We start from the raw sequence: 12,543 nt of genomic DNA, 5'->3' as shown, positions 1-12,543 counted from the left end.
ACCGAAGGACAGATCAGAGAGGAGCGTACCCACAATCAGCACCACTTTCTTCAACAGAATGGCACATTTAATCCTTCTGAACCCCCGTGGGCATGAGCCTCTTCTGGAATATGGAATAGACTGATGACGAGAGCCCACTCAAGGTCTATAAAGACATGAGGCGGCCACGCAAAAACAAACTGAACTGATGGCGCCAAATGACAATGGTGTTCATTTTGTCTCCCTATTTGGTATTCAAATGACAAAACACATCAGTGACAGAAGCTCCCAGGGGAGGAGGATTGGTGTTGTAAGGTGAAATCGCTTGGTAAATATGTCAGTTTTTAACTGGAGTAATTATCTTGTTTATTATCAGGTGCAAGGGCTGGGGTTCGATGGCTGTGAAGCGATCAATTAACAAGGCGAAATCATCGAGCGCAGGCATGCAAAGACAAAACCATCCAGTTAGCACATGAAAGCCACAGTGGGACTGCCAAAACAGTGCTGGATCACTGACTAAATTAATCTTTTGAGATGTTTATACATCCCTTAAAAAAATAAAGGTGATAAATGATACCATAGAAGAACCATTTTTCCAAGAACTTTTAACTTCCACAAACCCTTTTGTTTTACAAAAGGTTCTTTGTAGTGAATAAAGGTTCTTTAGACTATTAAAAGGTCAGAAAATGGACTGAATGGTTCTTGGGGAACCAAAAATGCTTTTTCTATGGCATTGCTGTGAAGAACCCTTTTTGGCACATTTATTTTTAAGAGTGTTAAGCAACCATTTTTGGTTCCCAAAGAACCTTTAGTCAAAGGTTTTTTTTAATAACCATTTCTTTCTAACCATTTAATAGTCAGAGCCCTTTTTAAGCATTTTTAAGAGTGCATTTTCAGTGTATATGATGTAGGAAAAAACAAATTTTTCACAGTTTTCCTGACTGGTGTTTTCCTCTCTGCCCTACCACATTCGTCACTACCCCACTACGTCTCGTACGCTATATCCTTCATCATACGCTTGAAGCGTACTCTCTTGTGAAAGCATTTTAGTTGTTACCGGGAGCTAGTTATTTTAGTTTTAAGTTTTAAATATTAATATTTTTTTAACAAAATCGATTGCCCTCAGAGAGCCTTTTTTAACTCCCTGGTGCCTTGTGGATTACTTCTGTAAAGGATGAATGGAGTTTTTGGGCTTCAAATCAGAAGCACCATTTACTACCATTATAAAGCTTGGAACAGCCAAGACATTTTCTAATATAACTCCGATAGTGTTCGTCTGAAAAAGATAATCATATACATCAAGGATGGCTTGAGGATGAGTAAATCATGGGGTAACTTTCATTTTTAGATGAACCATTCTTATAAAAGTTTGTCAAAGACCACACAGCACAATGCAAAAAGCAATTCTTATTTCATCTGTCAGTGGTTTCTAGGGCTGGACCAGAAAATTCGAATATTCGTTCCGTGGGTTGACATTCGATTTTCAGTTTTGAGATTCGAATATATATATATAAATATTTTTCAGCGTTAATGCAGAGCTTTTGCCAAGCAGTAAGTGCGCTTCACGCTCCCGCTCTATAGGTGGCGCAGAGAGACCAACATCCATAGTCAACAGCCATCAAACAGCACCAGTGGAAGAGATCGCCTCGAACGGAAAGCGCGCTTCCTGCTTTGGCATTCACGCTAATAGTGTTGTAAATAACGTTCAGTTTCTTGCAAAAACTGATTGATTTGCTTCACAAGACGTCAATATGTCACACAGAGTTATGGGGGATTACTTTTGTATTGGATATATATGCTTTAACTCTTAAAGTGTGCGGATCGGTTGACTTGCATGACGGAGCACTGGGGTTTCTGCAAAATATCTTCTTTATTGTTCTGCTGATGAAAAAAACATATTGATGGTGTAAGTGTTATAAATAAACTTGATTTTGAAAGTATGCTACCGTTTTATTACAGTTTGCTGAACTTCGTTCATTTATTTTCGTTGTTTTATTTAAATAGCCTACCCTACGTTGTCAGTAATTACTGTGCTGCTAATTTCTGATACGGGAATGTTTATTTGTTAGAAAAATGTTAGGCTACCTTATTAAAAGTATTGCTCTTGTGTTTTGTTTCACAAATGCTGTTCTCGCAGGACGCGTGACAGGCACGCCGCTTCCAGCTTGCGCTGTTCTGTAGTATTTTTAAAGTATATTTCTTAAAGTTTATTCTAAACGTGTCACATGTCCATATTGCACGAAAAAAAGGCACTACACTCCCTTGAGTCCGCAGCAACACATCCGCCACATAATAAAACTGTAGATAAACAGACACACACACACACACACACACACATTCCTGCCTTTATTAAAGAGAAAAATATGTTCAGCCCCTCCTTCCGAAGCTTCGAATATTCGATTTTATTTCTACTAGAGCTTCGAAGCTCAAAAAATGGTATTCGGAACAGCCCTAGTGGTTTCTAAATATATTCCTCTTTTTTTCTTACAAAATCGCATCGATTGCCCTCAGAGAGCCTTTTTTAACCCCCTGGTGCCTTGTGGATTACTTCTGTAAAGGATGAATGGACTTTTTGAGCTTCAAATCAGAAGCACCATTTACTACCATTATAAAGCTTGGAACAGCCAGGACATTTTCTAATATAATTCCGATAGTCTTCCTCTGAAAAGATAATTATATACATCGAGGATGGCTTGAGGTTGAGTAAATCATGGGGTAATTTTTATTTTTTAGTGAACTATCCCTTTAAAGAGATAGTTCGGCCAAAAGTGATATTAAACCCATGATTTACTCACCCCCAAGCTGTCCGAGTTGCATATGTCCATTGTTTTTCAGACAAACACATTTTCGGATATTTTAGAAAATGTTTTAGATCTTTCAGTTGATTTAATGTAATGTTACGGGGTCCACCCATAGTCCACGACCTTCAAGTCCAAAAAAAGTGCATCCATCCTTCACAAATTAAATCCAAAATGACTCCAGGATGATAAACAAAGGTCTTCTGAGGGTAATCAGCGCGGTGTTGTTGTAGAAATATCCATATTTAAAACTTTATTAACTAAAATAACTACCTTCCGGTAGCGCCGCCATCTTAAGGCGGGCGTACACGGTGCGATTTTTGCTGTCGTAGGGGCTCGCATGCGATTTTTTTTCCTCGGGAGCAAATCGTTCATGCTCGTATGGTCGCGGCTCGCACCGTGTGAGAGGAATTACGAGCCGAGCCGAGCAGGTTACGAGCACCTTACGACCTCCCGATAATTTTTAAACATGTCAAAAAAGTTCGGGAGCTGTCGGTATAAATTCGTAGTGTTGGTGCGGGTGTACGAGACGATCTGGCAAAGCACTTGAAGTTGACCAATCAGAATGTACAATACGCAGAAGAAGAAAGACAAATGTAGCACTGCTACCTCAAATATTGATGACTACTCTATAGCTGGCTATGTTTCGCGCACATACACACTCCGGTGACCGGACATCATGACAAATATGTACAGGTCCTTTCAGTGACGACCTCTTGATCAGCTTATTTGCTTGAAAAAAACCTGTCATACGTGTTTTTGTGATGTCGGGTCACAGCTTTGGATGTGTGTGGAAACAGGAGAGAGTGTAGTTGTTGTTTTAGGCTATACCGCTGTTCTGATAAGTGCTACAATGCATTAAACGAGGCTGATATTAAAACTTTTTTGTTTTACTTGTTGATTTTTCTTTACTTGTTAATATGTTTTATCATTATTTACAATGTAAACATAAAATAAGCCAACTAAATTATGTAATAAATACATTTAAAAATTATTAGACTCCGTGCAGAGACCACTGGTTTAAATAGTACAGGATGTACAAAGAATGTCGCAATTTTTGTGTAATCCAAGCTGTGCCAAAGTTGCTGTAGTTTCATAAATGATTGGATATTAAAAGGGCTGTCGCGACAGAAAAAAGCAACGGAATGTCCATGTTTAATAGGCTAAGATATGCATTTATTGAGAGAGAGTACATAAACATGATGATAATATGCGGAGACGATGTTTCCCATCTTATTATGGAGCTTCTGCTTCAACAACTGAGCTTGTTCGGTATTTTTACCCACATATATATTCTTTTACATATTTTCGACCAAAGGAACAAAAGATATAGCCCAGTGTAAGTTATATGGTAGCCGTACCTTTTTTTGAAATGATGAGAACATTTAAATGACTAAAAATGTAGGCTATCTCTGAAACTTTATTTAAATAATGATTAATTTGTTTTCATACTATATTTGTATTGCTATGTATTAATTTACATATAGGCCTACTGTGAAAATGCACTATATTAATAAGCAATGCCTTCTGTATGGCATTTATTGTGTGCAGTTACAGGAGCATAAATGCTGCGGTCTCACTTTTACTTCAAGACACCGCATTGACCGAACATTTGCACATAACAAGCCTAGACAATGTGCTTTATATTAAATTAAATTATTTTCGTTTTACAAATAAATATTTGGCTATAGATGTGTTGTCTTAATAATTTAATTATAAAGGAAAAGGCGTGTAACGTTAGCTTGCGTTTTACCTCATTGCTCCTCATTCTGCATTTACAAATAAATAAATAGGCCCACTGAATGTGTTTTTTGAACGGTCATATTTATAAAAAAGCAACAATATATGTAACATTAATAATAGCAATATAGATATTTACTTGGCACTACAAACATGATATATTAAGACGGTAAAACCGCATATGCGCTAGCACGAACAATCACTGCCAGAGAAATTCCTTCACCCCCACAGAACTAGACCTATATTCCAATTTCGGAATGCATAAATAGAAATACAAAAGAACAGAAATTCCAGGCTGTTTTATATACTAAGCCAATATCTTTACCCTATTCTTTTTGTTTTATGTTTTGTACATTCTGCCACAACGAAAGGTAGCCTACTTCATCCTCACAGGTGTGAAAATGCTTACGTCAGAATTCGTCAAGTCGTACAGTAAAATCTTGTCGTGTGTGACTGCGTCCGAATTATTTTCGTATAAACTCACTCGTGTCGTGTGCGAGAGCTCACGACGTTCCGACCGTCAGAATTCGCACCGTGTACGCCCAGCTTTAGTCGCGTCCGCATTCAGGATGAGAGCTTACGCAGCCTACGGAGGCTACTCTGCTGCTGCTCTGTGCCCCCGCCCTCCGAATTTGTCATATGTCACTAAGAAAAGTGCGTACACTACGCTTATATTCTCTCCTGAATACAGAGGAGTCTAAGATGGCGGCGCTACCGGAAGGTATTTATTTTCGTTAATAAAGTTTTAAATATGGATATTTCTACAACAACACGCGCTGATTACCCTCAGAAGACCTTTGTTTATCATCATGGAGCCGTTTGGATTTAATTTGTGAAGGATGGACGCTCTTTTTTGGACTTGAAGGTCGTGGACTATGGGTGGACCCCGTAACATTACATTGAATCAACTGAAAGATCTAAAACATTTTCTAAAATATCCGAAAATGTGTTTGTCTGACAAAAACGATGGACATATGCAACTCGGACAGCTTGGGGGTGAGTAAATCATGGGTTTAATATCATTTTTGGCTGAACTATCCCTTTAAGGGTATGTCAAAGACTACACGGTACAATGCAAAAAGCAATTTTTATTTCATCTGTCAGTGGTTTCATTCCAATCATAGCTTATCTGAAGTGCTCTAAAACAACACCTGAACTGAACCGGGACCAAAGGAGATACGAACACAGACAGACCTCTGAGATCAAACTATTTCAAGTATTCAAGTTTCTACACCACAAAGTATGAAGAAGTGAGACCACAAGAATGTGTAAACAAAACCCATCTGCACGGTGCTTAGGTCGTTTTGAATGCCCCAGTGTTTATTACACGATGTGTGAGAAACAGATTGAAGTGCCACCGGGCCGCTACAGACCGTAATGGCCGTGTTCTGCCTCTGCCTGAGCCGCCAGCCCTAATAAGATCGTCAGAATAGGCCACAATGATGGCTGTTACACCCTCTTTAAGCTCTTGCTCAATGCCTGGGATATTAGTTTGAGTCGAGATGCAAGCGATGGACAAAACATCAATGGGAAGAGCCGCGAGACTGCAATCAAACCCAGAGGAGGACAAAACAATAAGCGTTGCTTGATATATACCAGATGGGTAAGACACATGATTGTCACTTAAAAACCATTGTGTATGGGGCCCGTAACCTTGCGGTCAGTTTGAGGGCTTATGTGGGAGTCCTGTGACCGTAAATCGCACTCTTTTGCTCTCGTTTTATGTCATTATTAACCAAACAGCACCCGGTTATGGTACAGAACGATCACACTGAAAGAAGTCTGGCAAGGACAACTTGAAGCATAAAACAGTATGTATAGTATATGTACAGGCATCATGTGACATTTTCTAAGGGGATAATGACGTAAGAATGACGTTTTCTCGGGCAAAACAGGGCACTGTCTGGGCTGCGGTTGTTTAATTTGCTGTAATTATCACTAAAGCTCAATTTCTTCACACAATCTGTTTCTCCTGATAATCTTAGTTTCTCCATGACAGACCCTTGTGTATGAAAAGAAAGATATATTTACAGAAAGAAATACAAAACATATGAGGCAAAACAGAATAAAGACTGGTTCACATCGAATCTTGCACAACTTTTTTAAATCCTCTAGGCACAAAACATAAAAATGTCACGATCGGGCTTTACCGAGAAAAAATATCATACAAACGTCTCATGCTGAGATTTACAGTGATGTACGCTGGCTAGTGTCTGAATGACTCATGACCTTTAACCTTAATGCACCCATAAAAAAAACTCCCCAAGCCCTATTTATACACAGACACAAACCCTGGATGCAGTCATTTACATTATTTTGTCACCATCAAATTAACATGCTTGATATACAAACACACACAATGGGAAAACCAGGAACGACCACTGTGGGCTTAAATTTGGGTGGGACCACCACCATCGATATTGACCGGTTATTGCTCCTTTTGGTTTTGGTTCAGACAGTTAAATCTTAGTACTGTATATATAATGTTACTATCGTAACAATAAGCATATTCATGTACCATGGTATTTACAGAAATGCTTGGTTGTTTTTAACCAACCCAGTCTCACGGCAAGTCGTGTTATAGTAATGAAAATTTTGATTAATTTATTTGTGTTGTTTGACACGAATGTCCAGTGGTTCTCGTGTCTCTAGAGACAAATGTATTTTTCTTCTGTGGCACGACTTTCTTTATCGTGTCATTTTATATATTTTTTCTCATCGTTCTTTCCTATTTTTAAATCATTGTCACTTAGGGTTAGGGTTAGATTGGGGGTTTGTGTTAGGATGTAATTTTATGCATTGGTTTCTAGGAACACAATCCCAGTGTTTTCTTGCAATTTGTGGCGGCACACCCGCAACGCACATCGTACAGTATGCACACCATTTTTGCAACTTAGCATCGCGTATCGACTGCCGCAACGGGTGTTTGTACAGAAACTGTCCTGTGAGACAGAGGTAACAATAAACGCGATGTGCAAACATCTATTTGTGGTGGTCAATTTTGATTTTGTGGTGGACTGACAAATAAAAGAATGTATGAGAAACACTGCATTCCAACGACGCTCTCACTTGTATGATGTCACAGCAGTTGGCAGCGCAAATATAACGACACACCTATAATCCCTCACACTTTAAGTGGTACTAAACTCAGTGAAAAAGCCAACCAAGCCAAATTAAGGTGAGCTGACACGACCTGACCCTTAGGGATCTATACAGTGGCCTCAAGGTGCGAAAATAAATTACAATGGTAAATTACTTATTTACAAGAAAAAAAACAAATGTACAAGTTTTTTAACAAATTTACTAGTTTTTTTAACAAATGTACAATAAGTGAACAAATGTACAAGTTTTTTTTTTTTTTAACAAATTTACTATTTTTTTTTTTTTTACAAATTTACAATGAGTGAACAAATTGACAAGTTTTTTAACTAATTTACAATGAATGAACACATTTACAAGTTTTTAAATCCTCATTTACATTTACAAGTCCTCCTGGGTTGGAGTTTACAGCACCATGTAAACCAACTCGTCACGCTTCCCCGTTTCAGTTTATGTAACCCCAGGAGGGAACGAACAATGCAGTCCTGAGTAAAAAATACACAACATCGCATTCACATTTCTCATGTGATCCACGGCGATACTTTCGGGTTTTTTTCCCACCGGAGGCTCAGATGCGTGACGTCAGCGTATGGTACCTACCATTTCCGTAAAAAACGTAAATTTGTTTTAAAACTTGTAATTTTGTTCGCTCATTGTAAATTTGTTTAAACACTTGTAAATTTGTTACAAAACTTATAAAATTGTTCACTCGTTGTAAATTTGTTTAAACACTTGTAAATTGTTAAAAAAAACTTGTACATTTATTCACTCATTTTAAATTTGTTTAAAAATGTGTAAATTTGTAAAAAAAAAAAAAAAACTTGTAAATTAGTTTTTAATCTTGTAAATAAGTAATTTACCATTGTAATTTATTATTGCCTTTCCAGGCCATGGTAGATCTATGCAATGGAAAAGTGCCATTAGTATGTAGTACACTAAAATGCTCAAATATGTACCCCAGCTGTACAGCCCCAGTAACTGCTGGGGCACATATTTTGAGCATTTTTTTCTTACCAATGTACACAGTAATGTAATAGTCACCACCATGTTCTTGAAAATGTACTACCAAAATATTTTTTGAAGCTGGAATATGGTATACATTGTACATTTTAAATGTACCATGGCATAAACACCTGATCCCATCACAGTAACACGTTACCACCAGAGTCCTTCTTCTAATGGTTCTCATATGCTAATACACAACTGCGAATCACTTCACTCGTGGCTACGAAAGCTGTTTTTTTTTTTCTTTCAATCAGCAATTAAACACTGATGGCAAAACTCGAGCAAGCCGACCTGCATAAAACAGATGTAAATTTTCTGAACTACATTCATCTGGTTTGTGATTTCAGAGACATCCTAAGAGAAAACAACTCTGTGTGCACAATTCTTTTGCAAAACTTTTATTCGCTGGAATTCAATTTTCCAATTTCTATTTAGATGACAAGATTTGTTGTAATCACATCAGGGTGAATATCTTACCTCTGTGAAGTCTTCTTATATTTCCGTCTGCAAAATGCAAAATACAGATGTTTTAGTTTGTTTACAGGTCAATTATTAATTAGATTTTTCAATATATGCTAAATAAAATCTATCAATCTCCCTATATACAGTAGATAATAAACTTAGCATTTACGATCATGTTAATGTTAATGCCCCATTCAGACCACCAGTTGCCCATCTCTTTCAATGAGGTCATACAGAGGCATTTCTAATTCAGGTTGTCATAAACAAACGAGTACCACCCAAAGCACTAACCGACGAGATAGGGATGACGTGAACTCAACTGCTTCGCTCTCATTGGTTGTGGCTCCAAAAAGTCGCTAAAGGTAAACTTTTCATAACAGTGTCGCATCACACTGGACATGCCTACATCTTGTTGCCGATGGTCACTGTCACTCGACTTGCTGGAAGTCGCCAAGCATCCATTGAAATGAATGAGATCAAGTCGCTACTGCTAGTTGCTGGCAGTCTGAACGGGGCATAAGCTGCCCATTAGCAAACATTGCATGTACTGAATCAAGCTTGATGAGCAATCTCATTACAAAAATCCAAGATGGTGGCTAAAATATAAAAAAGGAATGTTTCATTCATTGCATTAAGGTGCCTATGATAAAAAAATTCTACACATAAGGAAAACAATGACCTTCTCATGATGGACATCTGGACATTTGCTCATCTAAATCCAGTTACTCCATGAATGCTCATCTAGCACATAAAGAGGAAGCGCCATTTCCTTTGAAACGGCTATTAGCAAAATATGTTAACTGCATGTGATCGTGCTATTTATGTGATGGGAGGGGTAAAAACTATCTGATTTAAAATGGACACTATTTTGATTAGGGCATCTCAGTCTTAATTAAGACCAGACAGACCGGATAATTTAGCATTGCTCTTTTCCTTTTTTTATTATAAAACATTATTTTGCATTTCACTTAAAAATCATATGGATATTTGATAGCTCTGCCTTTCTATGTTCAGTAAGGTACAAACTAAAATGTTTAATGCTAGCATTTGTTTTAGGGATGGGCGATATAGCTAGTTTTAGTAATATATCGATATTTTTAACTGCAGGGTATGGAACGAGAAAATATCGACTATATCGGTATGGTCTAATATATGACCCTCCTTCTTTGCAACAGATGCTCTGATAGAAATGTACACTGAGGTCAGACGTAAGCTTTCCACACAGATTGTATGTTGTGCAGCTATATTTTTTCCAACAGGGAGGAAAACCTTGTCTTTAAATCTGATTTTCATCATGCTATGTTTTAATATAGGTGACTGTGACATCTCACATCAGGCTTTGACTTCCACTTCGTAGAAAATGTCGAGATATTTATGTATAAATGTTGCCTCATACCAAAATTATGGAGATATGAATTGCAGTCAAAATTGCCTAGCCATAATTTCAGTCCTTTCAGAAAAAAAGATTTTTTCGTGATTATTGGAGGCAAAAATCCTTGATCTTGCGGCATGTTTTCATAAAAAATGTGATGAAATTTGCGGGATATTTATGCAATTTTATGCAAAAAAATTCACGTCGCGTAATTACGTCACTTCCTAACATTCCCATAAAAACAGGGGACATGGCCTTGCATGAGTGAAGTAAATGTAAAATTTTTCAACTTTCTGCTAAGATATATATGACTCTTTGCTATGAAAATGTGCAATGCGAAGATTATGAAATTATGAAAGCCCTGCATATTTTGCAAGCAGAAACCTGCAATTTATGCAGCGAAAGTGTGGCGTATTTAAAAAATGCGACCCCCGCATAAATATGCGAACTTTGGCTGATGCATTACTCTTGCGATCGCATAATCGCAGTTTCGGGAGGGACTGTTATTTGTTTGCAAGTTTACATCAAGATAAAGATAACTGTAATATACATTTAAAGATTGGATGATCTTTTTATAAAGCCACAAATTAAATTTAACGAAATTATATTTTGCTTGAAAATGAATGTTTATCAAAAATCATGTACATCAGTGACCGGTATGTGTATTAAGTAACCTCTGCTCTAACCTTTCAATGTTTCAAGATCATATAAAGAGTTCAGATGCAAAAATCGCTAAGTCTGTCTGGCATTAATTAGCATTTAGCATAGACTTAATTAGCATAGACTCTAAATGGATTCTGCCTAAAAAATAGTTTTAACACACCAAATGCGGGGCATCGCGTTAATCGTTCTAGATTACTTGCGGGATTTAACTTCGTATCATGCGAATTTTTCGCTCAAGTTGAATATTTTCAACGCGTTTGAGGCGAATAGCGCGTGTTTTTGTGGCAAACGCGCCGCCCATATCGCGTCATTTGCATCGCTCCACGCGAGGACGTGTCTGATTGCATTTTTGCATTGACTTTGTATGTAATCTACGCATGCAAATCCTTGAACTCGCGTTTGGTGTGAACCCACAGTAAGGGGGGATTAAGTGAATTTGATGGGAAAGTATTTGATGAACGTATACTGTAGTACGTGTCGAGAGTATTCGGTTACAATCATAATCTCATTTTTGACAAAGATGGCGTTTAGCGGCTTTTGCATCTGAACTCTTCATATATTCTTATCATCACTTCAAAATCATAAACCTAAATGTTATATACATTTTTCTCTTTCTCTCTACCCATCTACTAGCTCTTACTGCGAGCAACATCTTGCATAACGAAAGTATAATTTTATAGATGTGTTTTTCACTACGTCCAGCATTGTCAACACCGTTCTCATTTCCTCTAAAGGTACCGGGGGCACAATTAAATTCCTAATAAGCTCAATAAAACTGGCTTAAAAGGGAAATAGAGCTGAAACGATACAACTTCAATTTCCTTCAGGTCAGTTCCTTACTCGACCACTGCCGATATGACAACGTTGATGAGCCTTAAAAATGGTTTCAGGACAAGCAGCAGGCGAAATGTTTCCACACCTGGGTCCACGGTCTCTAGGCTGACAGCTACAGTACTGCACTGCCGGGACGAATGCAGTCATAAATCTAACATGAGACCTGAAGGATATTTGGGTTTATAACTGGGATTAGTATACAGGGGCTTAATGTGGAATGACATAGCGAGGGATTAGATCAATCCCTTCAGTAACACACTATAAAATCCAGCATGTGATAACATACAAGCTCATGACTTTCCAAATAACTGAATATACTAGTTCGTGCATGGATTCAATGGCACTTTTTAATTGGGAGAAAACGTTTTAAATTTTAATTTAAATTTGTATAAAAATAATGACATTTTGCGAGGACATTTAATCTTGTTCCAACGATGTAAAGTTTTTTTTATACATATCACATCTCATTATCTTGGTATACTATTGTGGTTTCATTATAGCGTTTCTGGTCTGTACTTGTGTTACGATAAAAAAATTAAAAACAAACAAATAATTCCCAAGTGAACGAAAAATTGGGATGCAGCGACACAT

General features: G+C 37.5%; 1 protein-coding gene across 4 annotated transcripts in view; it reads right to left on the bottom strand.

Annotated features, from left to right (window-relative positions):
* Nucleotides 1-12,543, bottom strand: part of pde1ca (phosphodiesterase 1C, calmodulin-dependent a) — an 84,941-nt gene that overhangs the window by 51,860 nt on the left and 20,538 nt on the right. The window contains exon 2 of one of the 4 annotated variants that reach the window (XM_065258550.2): nt 9,099-9,125. The exons of the other annotated variants lie outside the window; for them this stretch is intronic. Coding sequence (XP_065114622.1) covers nt 9,099-9,125 — 27 coding nt within the window. The remainder of the gene's footprint in view (nt 1-9,098; nt 9,126-12,543) is intronic. 4 annotated transcript variants of the gene reach the window in all.

Source organism: Paramisgurnus dabryanus, chromosome 22 (assembly GCF_030506205.2).
Source record: "Paramisgurnus dabryanus chromosome 22, PD_genome_1.1, whole genome shotgun sequence".
NCBI lineage: Eukaryota > Metazoa > Chordata > Actinopteri > Cypriniformes > Cobitidae > Paramisgurnus > Paramisgurnus dabryanus.
Note: the sequence above shows the minus strand (reverse complement) of the source record. Positions and strands in the feature narration are given on the sequence as shown.